This window comes from Mustela nivalis, assembly GCF_964662115.1.
Source record: "Mustela nivalis genome assembly, chromosome: 12".
Lineage (NCBI taxonomy): Eukaryota > Metazoa > Chordata > Mammalia > Carnivora > Mustelidae > Mustela > Mustela nivalis.
In genome coordinates this window covers 54,675,069-54,692,429 of record NC_139031.1, presented here as the reverse complement: position 1 = coordinate 54,692,429, position 17,361 = coordinate 54,675,069, and the positions used below count along the sequence as shown (strand labels likewise).

Genomic DNA, 17,361 nt, shown 5'->3' with positions numbered 1-17,361 from the left:
AAGTAATTTTCTAGTCTATAATACCTCATTGCATTTTGAAAGTACACAACTACAGTTTTCAAAATGTATTGTCTTAAAATTGTATCTTCACACATAAACGGATAATTAAAAAACTGAGGTAATAAGGCTATTGCTAGAAAATATAAACTTTAGCTTATACTGCTAGCGATTATAAGGTTTGTCTGCCTTACTGAAGAAATAAGCTAAATAAATAAATAAATAAATAAGATTTTAAAAACAAAACATTTTCTAAAACATAAATTGGAATTAGCCCTAACATACTTCTGCTACAATTCAAGGCAATAATAACATAAGTATTTTGAGAAGACATTGAAAAATAAACATGCAGATAAAATAAGCAGAAATCTCAAGTAACTAACAAGTAACTAAAACTTATTGTTTTAAATAACTTTTTGCTTACATTACATGCTCAGAATCTACAGAAGGACTGTGGAATCCTTTAATAAGAACAGAAAAACTATAAAAAGAAATATGATCAGAAATATAAAAAGGAATAATCTCCAGAGGTATAAGAAGCATTAAAATTGACATTCTGACTGCACAAATGTCACATAATTTCAATTAAGAAAGGGAGAAACATCTAGAAATCAAAATAGTCTGCATATGGAACTCTGAGAATTTAAATAGAAACAAAGAAAAAAAGGAACACAAAATCAAAGTCATAAAAAACTACGAGAATATTTTCCAGAAAGTATGTGTCTCATAAAAACTAATGCAGAATCAAATTATGTTCCCTGCCAAAAAAAAAAAAAAAAAAAGTAAAAGATACTGAACTCCACTACTTCAGAAACAGCATAATGTTAAGAGATGGTACCAAGAAAATAAAACTTCACTCTAATATGCTAAAATGGTTTCCATTAACAAAAACTAGAAATAAGGTTAAATAAGTACTATAATAAAAAGTGAATTTGAAGATAGCTGTAAAATAACTGGAAGTTTTAGTTACTCTTTGATTAAGATGAGTCAATAGTGCTCTAGGTATCCTTGATGGAATATGCAACATTTAGAAGGGACATTGTCACCACAGAATTCAGAGGAGATCCAAAGGACAAAAACAAGGATGACGAAGGGTCTGAAAAACTGCCACTGGTACATAGATACAGAGATAAAAAGGTTAAAAAGATGAAGCTATCTCAGTGTGTGCATGTGCACTTGTGTGTAAAATTACCTGTGTGTGTGTGTGTGTGTGTGTGTGTAGCCTAACAACAGACATGGGGCTAAACTACTACTGATCTTTTAAAATAAAAGAACCTAAATCTGTATCATTAATTGGTTAATAATTATAAATAGTTGCCTATGCACTATCCTAGACCTACAGAATCCATTTCTTTTCCTTCTCCTTCTTGTTTTTGGTTTGCTTTTCCATTTCTGAGAGTAAAGCCCAAGCATATGTACTAGGGACAGGGAATGGGTGAACTAGAGGGATGAAAAAACCTCCACAAGTGATTCTGCCGCCTAATCCTAAAAAAAAGCAGAATTTCAGAAGCATAAAAACAGAATCCATAAGTATATGACAAGATTTCCATAAACAAGATTTTTCTTAAAACATATGCTTAAAACAAACAAAAATTTGTAAATTACCAAAAAGAGGAATGAATTATGGATCACCAGCATAATTGTAAACTTGCCTTGACTTACCAGAGATGCTTTCCCCTCATCATCACTTTAATTATGGGTATCAGTAACAACACAAAGTAATTTTAACTTAAATTTAGGTCCCAAGTATAGCATAAAAAAATGCCTCATGTCATGATATAAAATTGGATAGAAAGAAATTGTGAATAAAGGAAGACTGTTAGTTAGTTACTCTTCCCAGGAACTGCCCACATATTTTGAAAGGCTAGACAAATCCTGTAACCAGGTTAATATATTATAAAGTATTATTTCTCAAGCTCTGATAACCACTGATAAAATGTTTGCAGATGATTTCTCTAATACCTATTTAATATCCAGTGAAACATAATTAAGAAAAAATATTAAATTATAATTTAGCCAAAAAGGAAATGTAGCTGAAAATTCGTGATGTGCATAGAAATTATTTTGCCAATCTAAAAGAGGTTAAGATGACCTTGGTAATAACCAATAGTAACCATATGTTACTATGCACATCCAGAAAGATTCAGAAGGAAATTTAGATTCCAGTGGTAATATTTTTAAAAAGCAATATACAACTGTTTGGATACACACAGCATATATGTACTTTAGACACAAACAACTTCTATAGTCGACAAAAAGAAACTGTACATTCGAGGTAATATTTACCTCAAAAAAGTTGTTACTGATTTTTTAGTTTTTCTTAAAATTGATAAAATCTTGAGAGAACACAAGGTAAATATCAAAAAGATGGAACACTAGAAGGCCTCTCTATTGACAAACCATTTAGAGCTGAAATTTAAACTCAATCATTTCAATCATGGAATACAAAGAAAATACCACCACACTGTCCCCCACCGTTATGAAGCACATAATGTGGAACTTATTATTAAAACCCTCCACTTAAACATGTTAACTCGGATGTTAAAACCTAAAACCTTTGAGTAATCATACAAAATTCTTATGTTTAGTTCGTTCTTACTCTGCACCAGTAAGTTAATCCTTATTTATTTTATACCAATCCCTTAATCTTTTTTTTAAATTAATCTTTTTGCGGGGGAGTGGCAGGGAAGTCACTTTTGTACTTAATTTTCATTTTGAAATAATCTTAGACTTTTGAAAAGTTACAAAAATACATAGAGTTCCTACACACTATCCACCCAGCCCTCCCAACTGCTATTACTGCTCCTGCTATTACTGTCACTACTACTAAAGGGAAAACTAAAGGACCAAAAGATGAAGTAACATGTTGCAGGTTACACCTAGTAAATGGCAGAGCGGATTTAAACCAAAGACTAATTCCAAAGTCTGTGTTCTCACTCATTAAACTATCCTCCCCAATTTGAGCACTCTGTCATTTATTTTCTTAATCTACCATCTAATTCCAAGTTTAAGACCTATATCCCTAAAGAAATTTTAAATAACAAAGATTTCACTCAAGGGGCATAAATACTTTCAGGAACATAACCTATTTAACATTTTTCTTATCCACACTTCAAGTAAAAGACCTTTCCTCCCAGTAAGAAATAGCTCCTTCTCAAGTTATTGGAAAGCTGTGACCTATCTTAGGCAAATCTTCCTCACTGCATTATTTCAAAAATTCTTTTTTCTTTCTTTTAAGCTCCTGTTAGATTTTAATCTACACGTAAAAATAGGAGTTTATACTTTTTGGATATGCCTATCAATACTAGACTTAATAAACTACAGAAGAGAAACAAACCAAGAAGCATTTAATAAACTTTTCTGGTTTTAAAACATACAAATATAAATTTACTTTCTTTTATTTAAAAAAATGTCTGAAGGGGCATCTGGGTGGCTTAGTCAGTCAAGTAGCTGCCTTTGGCTCAAGTCATAATCCTGGGGTCCTGGGATGGAGTACCATGTCAGGCTCCCTGCTCAGTAGGCAATCTGCTTCTCCCTCTCCCTCTATTCTCTCTCTCTCATACATACTCTCTCTCTCAAGTAAGTAAAATCTTTCCCCAAAAATGTACGAAAACAGACCTATAAAGAAAACCAATGCAATGGTCTGCTTACCTTGCGAGCAAAATCTCCTTTTCCTTTACTGTAGGCTTTGTTCTCAAGGAAATCATACACATAGTGAGCCAAAGCTGGTGATGCTTTCATCATTTCAGGAGTTAAAAGTAACTAATGGGGGGAAAAAAAAGATACCTGACATAGATATGGTATTGGAAATTCACTCCCATCTGTAATTTTATCTGCTAGAAAATTATTTTAATTTTGTATTTAAAAAAACCAATTATACAGCTTATAAATAAAGTCATCAATAATTGTACAACCATTAACAGTTTGGCATATATTTTCCCCAGCTGCTTTTTTGACTTTCAGTGCATCTAATGTGACAGTTGTCCAAATGTATTTGCTACAGTAGTCCCCTTTCTGGGGGGATATATTCCAACCCCCTCCCCAGTGGATTCCTGAAACCAAAGATAGTATCGAACCCTACATACACTGGTTTTTCTTATACATACATACCTGTGATGAAGTTTAATTTATAAATTAGGGACATAAGGGATTAATAATAATAACAATAGAACAATTATAACAATATGTTATAATAAAAGTACATGCAATATACTGTGAATGTGTTCTCTCTCTCAAAATATCTTACTGTTCTGATTCACCCTTCTTGTGATGATAAGAGATGATAAAATGCCTACATAATTAGATGAGGCGAGGTGAATGACATAAGCATTGTGACACAGCAACAGACTACTACTGACCTGACAATTTATCAGAAGGACAATCATTTGCTTCTGGACCATGGCCATGGCTGATTGTGGGTAAGTAAAACCACAGAAAGCAAAACCACAGATAAGGGGGAGACTACTGTATAGTCCATTTTCAGGTTTTATAACTTATGAAGATCCACTCAACTGTTATGTTATTCACATCCTAACTCTTAAAGTTTTGTAGTCCACTGAGTCTTTGCTACTCAACTCTGCTGAGGCAAAATGTAAAAGCTATACTAGGTACTAATAAACTAAATGGATGGCTGTGTTCCAAAACTCAATCAAACATATGGTGAACTAGATTTGGTCTGCACTCTGCAATTTGCTGACGCCTATTCTAGAGGGTAGAGTGGGGGTGGGGGACTAAATAATGGAACATTATATACTTGGGCTAAAGCCAGGTCTACGAGATGAAAAACCTTTACAGAACATTCATTAGTATAAAAAACTACAAACTGATATTATTATTATATCTGGCATCTGGGTATGCAGGTCTAAAACAAAGTTTTTCCTGGAATAATTAACTTGTGGGTCAAGTTATTCCACAACAGATATCTACATACCTAGGATACTATGTGTAAGAAATAGTCCCTTGGATCTATTTTTCTTTTTTTTTTTTTTAAAGACTTTATTTATTTATTTGACAGAGAGTGAGATTACAAGTAGGCAGAGAGGTAGGCAGAGAGAGTGAGGAGGAAGCAGGGGATCTATTCTTCTTTTGAATTATCCTGTAATTTTAAAAGTCTTAGACTCATTGTGGCCCATAGGAGGCCTTTATCAGGAATGAAAATCTGCTAGCTTTGGATACCCCATGAAGAGCTACTACCTACTGAATTGGAAACATTTATCTGTTTAGTGTACCATAAAACACCTAGACTTTATGTGATGTGGAAGAGATATGTGTACCTGTGATATGTGTACCTGTGTGTGTGTGTTTTCATCTAAACCTGAAGTGACAAAATCCCTAGCACTCAGTGTCCCTTTAAGTTAGTCAAAAAATAGAGAATACTGATAAATTACTGAATAGATGTGACATGCTAACGAAGTGTGGTTACTATCCCACTATTATATTAAAACATTCTTCAATAAAGAAATCTACTATATCTGTATGATATATTAAGATGAAAATCTATGGGTAATAACAAAGATGGATTTACCTGCAAATATGCATTTAAATCCTTTTTTCTTTTTTCTAAAAAATCTCTATCCATATTATTAAAAGTCTTTTTACCAGGAAGCTTCAATATGTTCGATAAATTTTCAAACTAGAAGATAAAATACATTCAATAATTTTAGTGTTTTACAAAAATAGAAACACATTTTCCAAGAAATAATTCCTCTATATATCAAAAGCATCATTCCTATATTATTTTGTAATATATTTTATTATATTAAGCAAAAATCAGAAAGTATTTCCAAACACAGTTCTAATGCTATTTATTTATAAAGAAGTATTTTCAATCAAGAATGACAAACATGTATAACTGATAAAGCAGGGATGATGTCCACATGGGGTTTCATTTTAATACTCTTAATTTTGTTCAAACTTATCAACAATAAAAGGCTTTAAAATATTTCCCTTAACACTTTGACTTGTGAATAAAGTATTAGCAAATATATTTTTAATAATCAAGGACCCATGAGTTTCTGGCTTAAAAAATCTAAAAAGGAAATCTTTTTTAATATTGATGACTATCAATCAGTTAATCATTGTAACAGCTAATTATTAAAAACAGAAAAAGCAAATTTCAAAATAGAGATTACAGTTTTATTACAACTCCGCATATAAACAAATATAGTACAACATTGACACTTCTTCCCCCACCAAACATAAGAAAAATAAGCTCAGAGATTATTAAGGGAAAAAACCCTAAAAGCCATTAGTATATTTTGCATCTTTGTAAGGCCACAAACACCAAGTAAGTCTACATGCTCTAGGTCTAGTATTTACAGACTTAACATTTGGATGCACCTTCAGAGGTCCACATATACAGTAATGTGCGATACCCTGCTAAAACACAGATTTTAACTACACCAGCTACTAACACAGCATGAGACCAAAGTCATTTAGCTAGTGACTGTGGCTGACTGAAAGCCTAGTAACTGAAACTTCAAGCAGCCTTCCTGTTTTTCCCATGTGATACACACCCTAAACTGAAACAAGCTTTCTAAAACCATCCTGTGTTTAAAAACATCAACAATAATGGCTCTGTAAAGAAAACTTATTCCCGGTGCACAGATTAAAGAGGAAATGAATGAAAAGTCGTAGGTTAATTTTCATCTCCAAACTGGAAGATTCTGTAAAATTATTAAACAGAATAGCAAATCCAATGGTTGCCTGGAGCTATAATGTGAATAAATTCAATGTATGTTATACATGAAAGGTAAGGGCAGTTATTTTGCCTCAGCAAAGGCAAGAAAAACAAAAAAGGATCATTGTAATTTACAGGGAAAACGTTATGCTGTAGCGATACTCACAAATTTGGTTGCTCACAAAAGTATTAGAATGGGCCTTCATTGAATATCAAATGTCCAGTGGAGAGTTCCTGGTTTTATGAATTAATTAAAAAAGAATCATACCTTATGGAAATAAATTAATTTTTTTAAGGTGTCCTAAAGTTATTTAATTTGTTGGAATATTACTTTCCTACATCATCTTATACTCCTGACTTAACTTTACAGAATATATACTTTATTCTGCTAATACAAAGATGTCATGGACTGAAAGGTATTGCTCCAACATCATATGTTGAATCCTTAACCTCTAGTACTTCAGAATGCAGCTGTATTTGCAGATACATCCTTTAGAGAGGGCATTAATTAAAACAAAAGCCCCCAGGGTGGGCCTTATCTAATCTGACTGGGGTCCTTATAAGAGGAGGAAATCTGAACACACAAAGAGACACCCAAGGATGTGTGCACACAAAGAAAAGGCCATGCGGAAGCCAAAGAGAGAAGGGTGTCCACAGGGAAAGCTAAGCAGAGATGGCTCAGGAACCAAATGCACCAATACCTTGATCTCGGACTTACACGTTCCTGAATTGAAAAAAAATTATTTTTATTCTTTAAGCCACTCAGTCTGTGATATTTTGTTATGGTGGCCCTAGCAAATTAATACATCAAAGGAAAATAGCAGTTTGTAATGAAACCAACAGTTTATTTCAGAAACTTTAAAATATTAAACCTTGTTAATTAAAAAAAATTAAGTGCCAAAAAAGTTATTTTCTTACAGCCTAGATTATCAAACTCCTTTTAAAATTATCTGGAACAGAAGCATAAATGACTGACAGTTTTCTCAAATACTGTTATTATGAAAGGAAAAGATGGTGAAATTTATAGTCTATATTAAACTCATTATAAGTTTGGTATTTTAAGGATTTTATAAGTACAAGTAAAAGATAACCTGTTCCCTGAAAGGATAATATAATTCCCTCTGCCAAAAGCTCCAGAAATTTTTTTAAAAGAATGTAAAAAAATTAGAAATTTACCTGAACATAAGAAATCACATAAATTAAAGAGTATTTCATGTTCACAAAGAACTCAAATATTATATATAAATCACAGACATTCCAAACTCAAAGATTTGAATATGTCAGGTTTAGATCCCTAATGCACTACTGGAAAATTCAAAAGACATGCCTGAAATTTTATGTTAGAAGGATTCAAAACTGGTTTATAGCCAGGCACATAAATACTTTTACTCAGTTACCTTAACACATACTTTATATTTTCTAAATCACTACTATTTTATCAGTGCTAATATACAATTGACCCAATGTAACAGTAATATACAGTGTCTAACAGAATGTAAGCTCCTGGAGGCAAGGACTTGGTCTGTCCTGTTCCCTGTTATATCCCTAGCATGAGAACAGTACCAAGCCACAGAAAAAACTTCATACGTATTTGTTAAACAAATAAATGCGTAGTTCAGGTGATTTCTAAAATAATGTCGCATTTAATTTTTTAATTATTTTCTTTCAATTTTACAAATCTCTATCCATAAAATATCAAATGAGGCTAAAAAAACCTTTAAAGAGTATAAATGATTTCATATATTTAGACAGGAAAAAGTTTACATCACAAAGTTAAATAAACAAAACCTGTTTTTAAAAAAACATTAACACTTCAAGAGCTCTATGGAGGTAAAATTCACTTGTGTTAACAGTTGTACTGTTACCAACCAATGCATTACAATTGAGTCACTGCATTTATCTTCTGCTATTTTATAAGATTTAAATTTTAAATTACAGGTAAAGCAGAGCTAAAAGGCAAACAGTCTGAGTCTTATTTACAAATGCTTACTTAGTATTTTGCTTAAAGCTACATTTTCACTCACAAACTTTTCTTTTTTAAATTCAGAAGCTCTGTGAGCAATCTAAACACTTAAGTAATCACAAGCTACAGGACTTGATAGGAAACACAAAGTCAAAAGCACTTTGCCTGTACTGAGCCCTCTCAAAAATGAATTCACTTTAATAATTTCATTTAATTTTTGATGCTATATTAAAAACAAAATTTCTCTCTGAACTGTTCTATTAATAAAGTTTTTTTTAAGGTACGTTCTTCACTTGTATTTGTCAATATGTACACATGATATTTACTTTCCTAGACAATTTCATATTATACCAACTTTCTATTGATTTGGAAGTAAATAAAACTACTTCTTAGCAATTCAAATTATCTTAAAATTTGTCTTTTTTGGTTAAAGTGTGAGGATGGGGAGAAAGAAACACAAGCTATGAGATTTTAGCATATAAACCATGCAGTATTTCAAAAATTTAAGCAGTTATTTCTTCAATGTAACACAGAAAATTCTTTTAACTCTGCAAAAAAATCAAGCTAAACATGAAGAAACAAATCAAGAAACATGCTGATCTATTCAACAACAAAAACAGATCAGGCAAGTCCAAAGTTATTTATTTCCTTGTGAATATAATTCAGAAAAGCCTTTTCCTTTTTTTTTTTTTTTTTTGAAGATTTTATTTTTTATTTATTTGAGAGAGAGAGAGAAACAGAGAGAGCATGAGATGGGAGATGGTCAGAGGGAGAAGCAGACTCCCCATGGGGCTGGGGGCCTGATGTGAGCCTCAACCCAGGACTTGCAGGACTCAATCCCAGGACTGTGGGATCATGACCTGAGCCAAAGGCAGCTGCTTAGCCAACTGAGCCATCCAGGTGCCCTCAAAATAGTCTTTTTCATATGGGCTTCTGGAGTCAATACTAATCTGTTTTTAATCACTTTTAAGCCATTACTTGTTTATCTCACTCTATTCACAGAATACTTCAATAACATTATCATGGTATCAACCATATTTTTTCCACTATCTTAACTGGAAAAGGTATTTTCTTATTAGTCAAATAATACAGTGTCATTTCAGGGCTTCTGTCCATTCAAATGTCACTATTAATTATTATTATTTTTACTGGATTAATACAGTTGCATATTTAAAGACCTTGAATGAAATAAAAGATTTTCAAAAGTTAAAATAAATTTTACAGATCACATATTCCAATTCATCTGGTGATGATCTACTTTTTCAAAGTTAAAGTAAAGGGAAAAAGTATTTAATAAAAAAGCAAAACAGAAATAATTTGTTTGCATATGTTATCTTTAAGGGTCTATATACTTCTATAAAACAAAAGGGTTGTATTTAGTAAGAATTAAAAACATTATTTGGTTAATGTTAAACTTAATGTAGGTTGTGGTTTATAAAACAACTTGATGGATCAAGGAATTAACTGTTACACTGTGGGGATAAGGATGCCATTTACAATAACTAGAGCTCTAAATTATATTGCTGAAAACACAAAGTGCCCTACAGTGATCCTATTTTAAACCAAACCCAAACACACCTGCAAAACAACACACACACACACACACATTCAGAAATATACATTCATTTTAATTTTCCAAGGTAGATCACTGATATTTCGTCACTGGTCTACAATGCTTGGGAATGGTTAAAGACTGATTTATTGGTTAAATGCTCGTAATAGTTCTGGCATTATGCTGATTATACAAAAATGCTTACCTTACTTTCTTTTGTTTTGGTCAGTATCCTCAGAACTATTTAGAATCAAACATCAAATCAGGAAACAATGTAAAGCACACAAACTTTAAAAACTTCATTACCTGTTCAGTGATCCTCATATGGAAGTCATGAAAGTCACTATAACGACGATAGGTTTTCCACATCTCCTCACTGTTAAGATTGCGTCGGTGTACAGTGATAGCATACAGTGCATATGTCTTGCCATGATCATTACACACGCCTGCCACAGCATATGGGTCATAGTCAGCATATACTAGTCATTTAAAACAAAATGAAGAGGAACAAAACACACAAAAAGGAGGAAGATGAAGAACAAAAACAAACAAAAGAACATGAAATGAAGAAGAATCTGAAATGACAGACTGAGACAAAAGGATGTCACCAAAGGACAGATTCCCATCCTCTGTACTCACATTGATAAGATTTTATACACAATAACTCCATTGTAAGTTTATGATGACACTACCAACCACACAGTGATATCTAATTTAGACTCTCTTCCTCAAGAGCTTGTACTTATTCTTAGTTACAATACCGCACTACCACCTATCATAGTATTATTCTTTAAATAGAGGAAAAGTAACAGAAACAAAATAATCTTTCATAGTAGCCTTCACCATTCAGCGGTATTTCAATTAAAATCTCTTCAACTAAACAGAAAGCAAAAGCCAAGGAATAAGATCTTATGTAGTCTTTTGGCAAGTCCCTTCATTGTTTATAATATTAAAAAACTTACAAGTGTAATTCATTCTGGAGATTTTTTTTTTTTTTAATTCTACAGAGAAAGAGAGATCACAAGTAGGCAGAGAGTCAGGCTGAGCCGATGTGGGGCTCCATCCCAGGACCCTGAGATCATGACCTGGCCAAAGGCAGAGGCTTTAACCCACTGAGCTACCCAGGCACCCCCTGGAGATATTTTTTTTAAAGGCATTTTCCTATGGACTTGTCACAAACCATTCAAGTGTGACAAGTCCGTAGGAAAATGCTTTTAAAATCTAAACCTGTTCTCATTGTGTATTAAGTAAAGAGATATACTTTGAATAATTTTCATTTCCTTTTCTATTTTTCCATTTTCTTACCTCCTTCTAGTGTTGTATTCTATTCTAGAACATTTCTTCAGGTCTCGAGCAGTTTACTGAGTCTCCAATCATCTACATCTGGTCTATTTCTTAATCCAACCACTGATCTCAATTTCAATCACAGTATTTTTTTCTATGACTGCGTTTGTTTTTTTTTCATAGTGTTGCATTCTTGCCTTAGGTTTTATCCTATGACTACTTTTGACATCCTCTCAGGCTAGGAGACCCTGTGGTTGGTACAAATCACTTGAAGATGGCTGACTCTAGATAGGCTTTCAATTTCTTGTGGATGACAGATACCTTTTCCAGACATGATCTTGACATTCTTTCTTTTTTCCCCAGACACTAGGCTGTTTTTCTCATTCCTCTTTCATATCAAATACCCTTTGTTAATCTGGGTTTCATGTGGGGGGTTGGGTTCCAACTTCATATGGCCTTAGTCCATACTGCCTCTTTGGAACTTGAGAGACATGAAAATGTCATCAAAATCAAGACACATCAAGGGGTGCCTGGGTGGCTCAGTTGGTTGAGTGGCTGCCTTCGGCTCGGGTCATGGTCCCGGGGTCCTGGGATCGAGTCCCACATTGGGCTCCTTGCTTGGTGGGGAACCTGCTTCTCCCTCTGCCTCTGCCTGCCTCTCTGTCTGCCTGTGCTTGCTCTCTCTCCCTCTGACTCTGACAAATAAATAAAATCTTTTTTCACCTCAGGTCATGATCCCAGGGTCCTTGGGTGGAGCCCCACATCAGGCTCTCTGCTCAGCAGGAAGCCTGCTTCCTTCTCTCTCTCTGCCTGCCTCTCTGCCTACTTGTGATCTCTGTCAAATAAATAAATAAAATCTTAAAAAAAAAATCAAAACACATCAAAATCATGTGAGCTCCTTGGCCTCAACTTCACTTTACTTCCCTAAATTTACTTTTCCTCTTGGTCTGGCACCTGTAGCTTTCTCCCTTTAGCTATTTTTATTTTACTGTTTTCACCCTTTCTATGTGTGGAGGGCAGGATTTACCATGGCACTTTTTAGACTACCATTCTGACCACAAGCACAAATTGCTCTTCTCTTTTGTCTTGTTTTGTTTAAGATTGTATTTATCTGACAGAGAACACAAGTAGGCAAAGAAGCAGGCAGAGAGAGAGGTGGGGGAAGCAGGCTCCCCGCTGAGCAGAGAGCCTGATGTAGGGCTCGATCCCAGGACCCTGAGATTATGACCTGTGCCGAAGGCAGAGGCTTAAACCCACTGAGCCACCCAGGCACCCCAATAAATTGCTCTTCTAATAATAGATTACACTGATCCATAATTGTGGGGGGGATGGCCAAGTTCTGGAGCTAAATATTTTGTGTTTTGTATATAATTAGGCAAAGAAGGGTTTGCATATAGCAATCTTAGTATTTTAGTAACATAAAAACTAAAAAAAAAAAAGGCTAAAAATCTATACTGGTAAATGCAATTGAGACAGAAGCCTCCTTGAAGCTTTCATCAAAATTATTTTAAGATTTGTACTTTCTACTCAAAACTGTCCTTCATTCCCATTTAATATCAGTGTGCCTGATTCAACAAAACATAACACTAGGGACAGACTCTGGTCACCTGGCTCTAAGGCTGTAACTATAGGTAACACTATTTAATATTCACTGTTCAATTCACTTCTTCCAGTCATCCTTCTCTCAGAGACCGATGCAGAACACACTGCATAAACCTTTCATCATGTGAGAGAACCACCACCACTCAACACATCGTGACAAGGGAATAGTTTTATCCGCTGTGCTCAAGAAAGGTTTGGGGAAAGAAAATAGAAAGCAGAAGCCAATTAGGCAGCAAATCATAACCAATCAGAAGCTAACCAGAATAAGAAGAATGGAGAGAAATACGGGGAAGAATGTAAGAAAGCTTTCTAAAAAAGAATTATCAGCTATTTGTGATATATCTATCACAAATCGATAGGCAGAAGAGCTCATGACTAGGGTACACACAAAATAGGAAGCATAAAAAGATTGTGCAGAAGATAAAAAGGTAATTTTTTAAAATAGATAATGAGGTTGCATATACTGATTATGAGGTGATGGTGAGATATTATTGTGAGAATACTCTGTTTTCATTAGGACAATGTTACTCATAGCAGGTGATAGAAACTATTTGTCACTAATCCATACTTGGATAAGGAAGAGGCCCCGAATATAAATCAAACTTTTACTAAGAACATTGCTTAATTTAGCTAATATTTTCTAAAGCAAGATTTCACAAAGAACAGAAACAGTATGCACTAGTCCAAGGACCACTTCTTGACAAGCCCTTCACTAGACTCTAAGTTCTACTCCCTGTAATAAAGATGTTAAGAATATAAAATCTAGACTCTCTGGAGTCCAACTGGTAAAATATTTATTGAACAAACATATATAATGTCCACTCACATGTAATTATTAATATAATTAATGAGTCCCATGACAACCCTATGAGATAAATATTACTATTACATTTTATGGATAAGGAAATTGAAGTACAGAGAAGTTAAGGAACTTGCCCAAATTCACCCAACTATTAAGTGGCAGAGCTGGGGTTTGAACCCCCAGAAATGGACAAAAGTGATGCTCTTAAAACCCTATTATGCTGCCTCTTAGTATTTATATGTAAGTTTGTCTGACAGAAATAATAATTTATTAAAAATGCTTAGTACAGTGCTTTCACACATTTTAACAAGCTAATAAATATTTGTTGAATCAATGGACAAGGCTGCTAGAAAAATCACAACTTTCGGAGAAAAGAAAGATCTACATAAGAAATATGGACATGAGTTTCTTCCTTGAGACAAAGTTTAAGGTCTTTAAAAAAGAAATATAAGGACAAATACTAAACATTTGCGGTTTAACAAAGACTTTAATATTTGGAAGACAAACCAACAAAGAAAAGAGAGATTCTTAAAAAGAATTTTAAAGTTTCATGAAGTAAAAGTGAAACAACTTTAACAAAGCTAGAAAGAAAAGCAACAGAACTTCTGGTTTTATTGAGAAAGTTGCTATCTAATGACTTTTACAAGCAGAGTAATGTATGCACCAACTAACAGTAAAGGATAAAAAAACAACTTAGACAGCAATTATTAATAAGTTATTTGAGAAATACGGCAGGGAACACAATGCAAAATGAGACTCCAGCGCCAGTGGGAAGGAAAAGAAAACAGAGATCTTTTTAAAAAATGCAAATTATCTTTTAAACTGTACTTCCACTATAAAATCTCCTTTTAGTTACTTCAAATGTAAGCACGAAACTGACCTGAGATACCTCAATATGGTAATATTCCAAATGTAATCTGATAGACACACTCCTATAATCTAGTAATAGTGAGAGGAAGGATAAGTAAACCATCATTAATTACTACTCATGGCATTATCTAATAGCCCAATGGCAATGATGGAAATTGATTTTTTTCTTACTTGACTAAACATTTTGCATGTATGCTGACTGAGTCACAAAATTTTAGAGGATTCTTACCTCATCTAAGCATTTAAGCTTCTGTGAACTCCTATACCAACATTTCATTAACCCATTTACCTAGTTTGACTTTGCATGTATAAAAAAATTAGAGCTAAAGCCAGCCCCAAGCAATTTAATAAGAATTATGCGGATAATTATCAGCCAGACGCAAACAAGAAGAAGAAAAGATTAGGTTTCAAGAGTTTATTAGCAAAGACAAAATGCTTAGAGTTTAAGTTTTTCAAATGTTAACAGTAACAACCTTAAAGAAAGAAGATACACAAGTACATCATAACATATACACAAAGAATCACTGAACACAATAAAGAGTATGTATCAAGCCATATACACAAATAAAAATAACAGAATTTAATGAAAAACATGCTGCAGAAAAAAATGTAACTTAAAAATGACTACAGATGAGAAAAATTGTTTGTAAAAGTAAATGTGGAAAATAATCCAAGGGTAACAATAATTAATAACTTTTGAGTAATAATTATACCACAAAGTCTCTTACCAGTGTCTGAAATGTAAGCATGAAGTTGTACTGAGTCATCAGAAGATACATTTGAAAGGTCATCTAAAGACTTGGTAAAGAAAAAAAAAAGTTTAACTTTATAAGGAAAAAAGTGTTAAAGCATCTTGTATCATATATGCCTTACTCATCTTGCCCCACATAAACTTTATATTGTCTGCATTCTCCCCCAACAAAAAAACCTCTCTATTTATACTAACAGGAGAGAGAGAAAATACAGAATTAAAAAACTATAATACAAAGTATTTCAGAAACGAACTTCGTCGATTATTTTCTCCTTCATTGCTTATCCATACACCGACATTTGTTACTTCTCAATTATATTCAATACATGGCAAGGAAAAAAATATGGATAAAAATAATTAGACATATTCTTAAGTTAACATTTTAATTTTTTTAATGTTGACTTATACTAGAGCCAATTCTGTATTATTTAACATTTTAGTTAATTTGGAAATGATTTTAGATTCCTTATCTATAAAATGAGTACCTACACATCATAGGGTTATATAAGGATTAAATAAAAAGACGTGTAAAATATTTAGTAAGACTACCTAACACAAAAAAAATGTTGCCTGTTATGATTTGTTATTTCCATGAAGTGATTTCAGAGTCTAAGAGATTTTAAATAATTTTCAAAAACAGTTCCATAGACAAAAAATTATCAGAGTGACCCAAAATGAATCTTTATTCAACTATGGCCTTTGGGTTTAAATTTAAGACATTTTTGCCCATATACACACACCCACATATACCTAGAAGGGCACATAATCACATAATGCTGTACAGAAAGTTAATGAGTCAAATATATTTCAAATAATAATAGTAACACAATATTATATACTTGGAATCACTAAGAGGGTAAATCTTAAATATTCTCAATATAAAAAGAAATGATAATTAATTGTGTGATGTGATGGAGGGGTTAGCTAACCCTAAAGTGTATCAAACCAATATGTTGTACCTCTTCAACTTATGTAATGTTTTATGTCAATTATATCTCAATAAAGCTAGAAAAAAATAAACAACAACAAAAAAGAGTTCATTTGAAATTGTTCTCCTTAGAAAGGAATGCTTGCAAGCCTGGCCCTTGGATGACATGTGGGAATTCAGAATTAGGGAAGGTTCCCACCATTCCTTAACTGCAAAGAGTTCACTGTACCTAATAACTGTTTATGTTGAACACCTGCTTTCCTTCTGGGAGTCTGGAATTTTAGTATGTACTAACTAGAGGTTTGTCTACGTGACCTGCCTTCAATGAAAATCCTCGTCACTTAGTATCAGATGAGCTTTCCTGGTAGCAACATATCACATGTGTTGTCACATTCATTTCTGGAGGAATTAAGTTTGCCTAAGGTAACTTTCATGGGAGAGGATTCTTGGATACTTGTACCTGGTTTCCTCTGGACTTTGCTGCATGGCCTTTTCCCTGTGCTGATTTTTGCTTTCTTTTCTTTAAAGATTTTATTTATTTATTTGACAGAGAGAGATAGATCACAAGTAGGCAGAGAGTCAGGCAGAGAGAGCTTAATCCACTGAGCCACCCAGCCACCCCCTTATTTTGCTTTCTATTCTTTTTCTCTAATAAATCCTTTCCACAGGAGTCAGACTATGCTAAGGCCTATGAGTCCTCTAACAATCAATGAACATCAAAATGGTCTTGAGGATCTCTGACACACAGACATATGATTCACACGCTTCTTAAACTCTAAAAACCACAGGATCTGAATGAACTTTGGGACCTAACATGATATTGTAGATATTACTAGAAGAGTCATTTAAATGACTTAAATGCAGCCATAAATGACATAAACAACAACAAAAAAGAGTTCATTTGAAATTGCTCTCCTTAGAAAGGAATGCTTG

At 33.4% G+C, this 17,361-nt stretch overlaps 1 protein-coding gene across 2 annotated transcripts in view; it reads right to left on the bottom strand.

Annotated features, from left to right (window-relative positions):
• The window catches only part of SNX13 (sorting nexin 13), a 131,633-nt gene that overhangs the window by 12,664 nt on the left and 101,608 nt on the right, over window positions 1–17,361 (bottom strand). Inside the window, exons 17-20 of one of the 2 annotated variants that reach the window (XM_082693002.1) lie at window positions 15,478–15,547; window positions 10,498–10,670; window positions 5,522–5,629; window positions 3,649–3,759 (exon numbers count right to left, since the gene is read on the bottom strand). In XM_082693002.1, the coding sequence (XP_082549128.1) occupies window positions 3,649–3,759; window positions 5,522–5,629; window positions 10,498–10,670; window positions 15,478–15,547 (462 nt within the window). The remainder of the gene's footprint in view (window positions 1–3,648; window positions 3,760–5,521; window positions 5,630–10,497; window positions 10,671–15,477; window positions 15,548–17,361) is intronic. The other variant, XM_082693003.1, reaches the window with a different exon arrangement.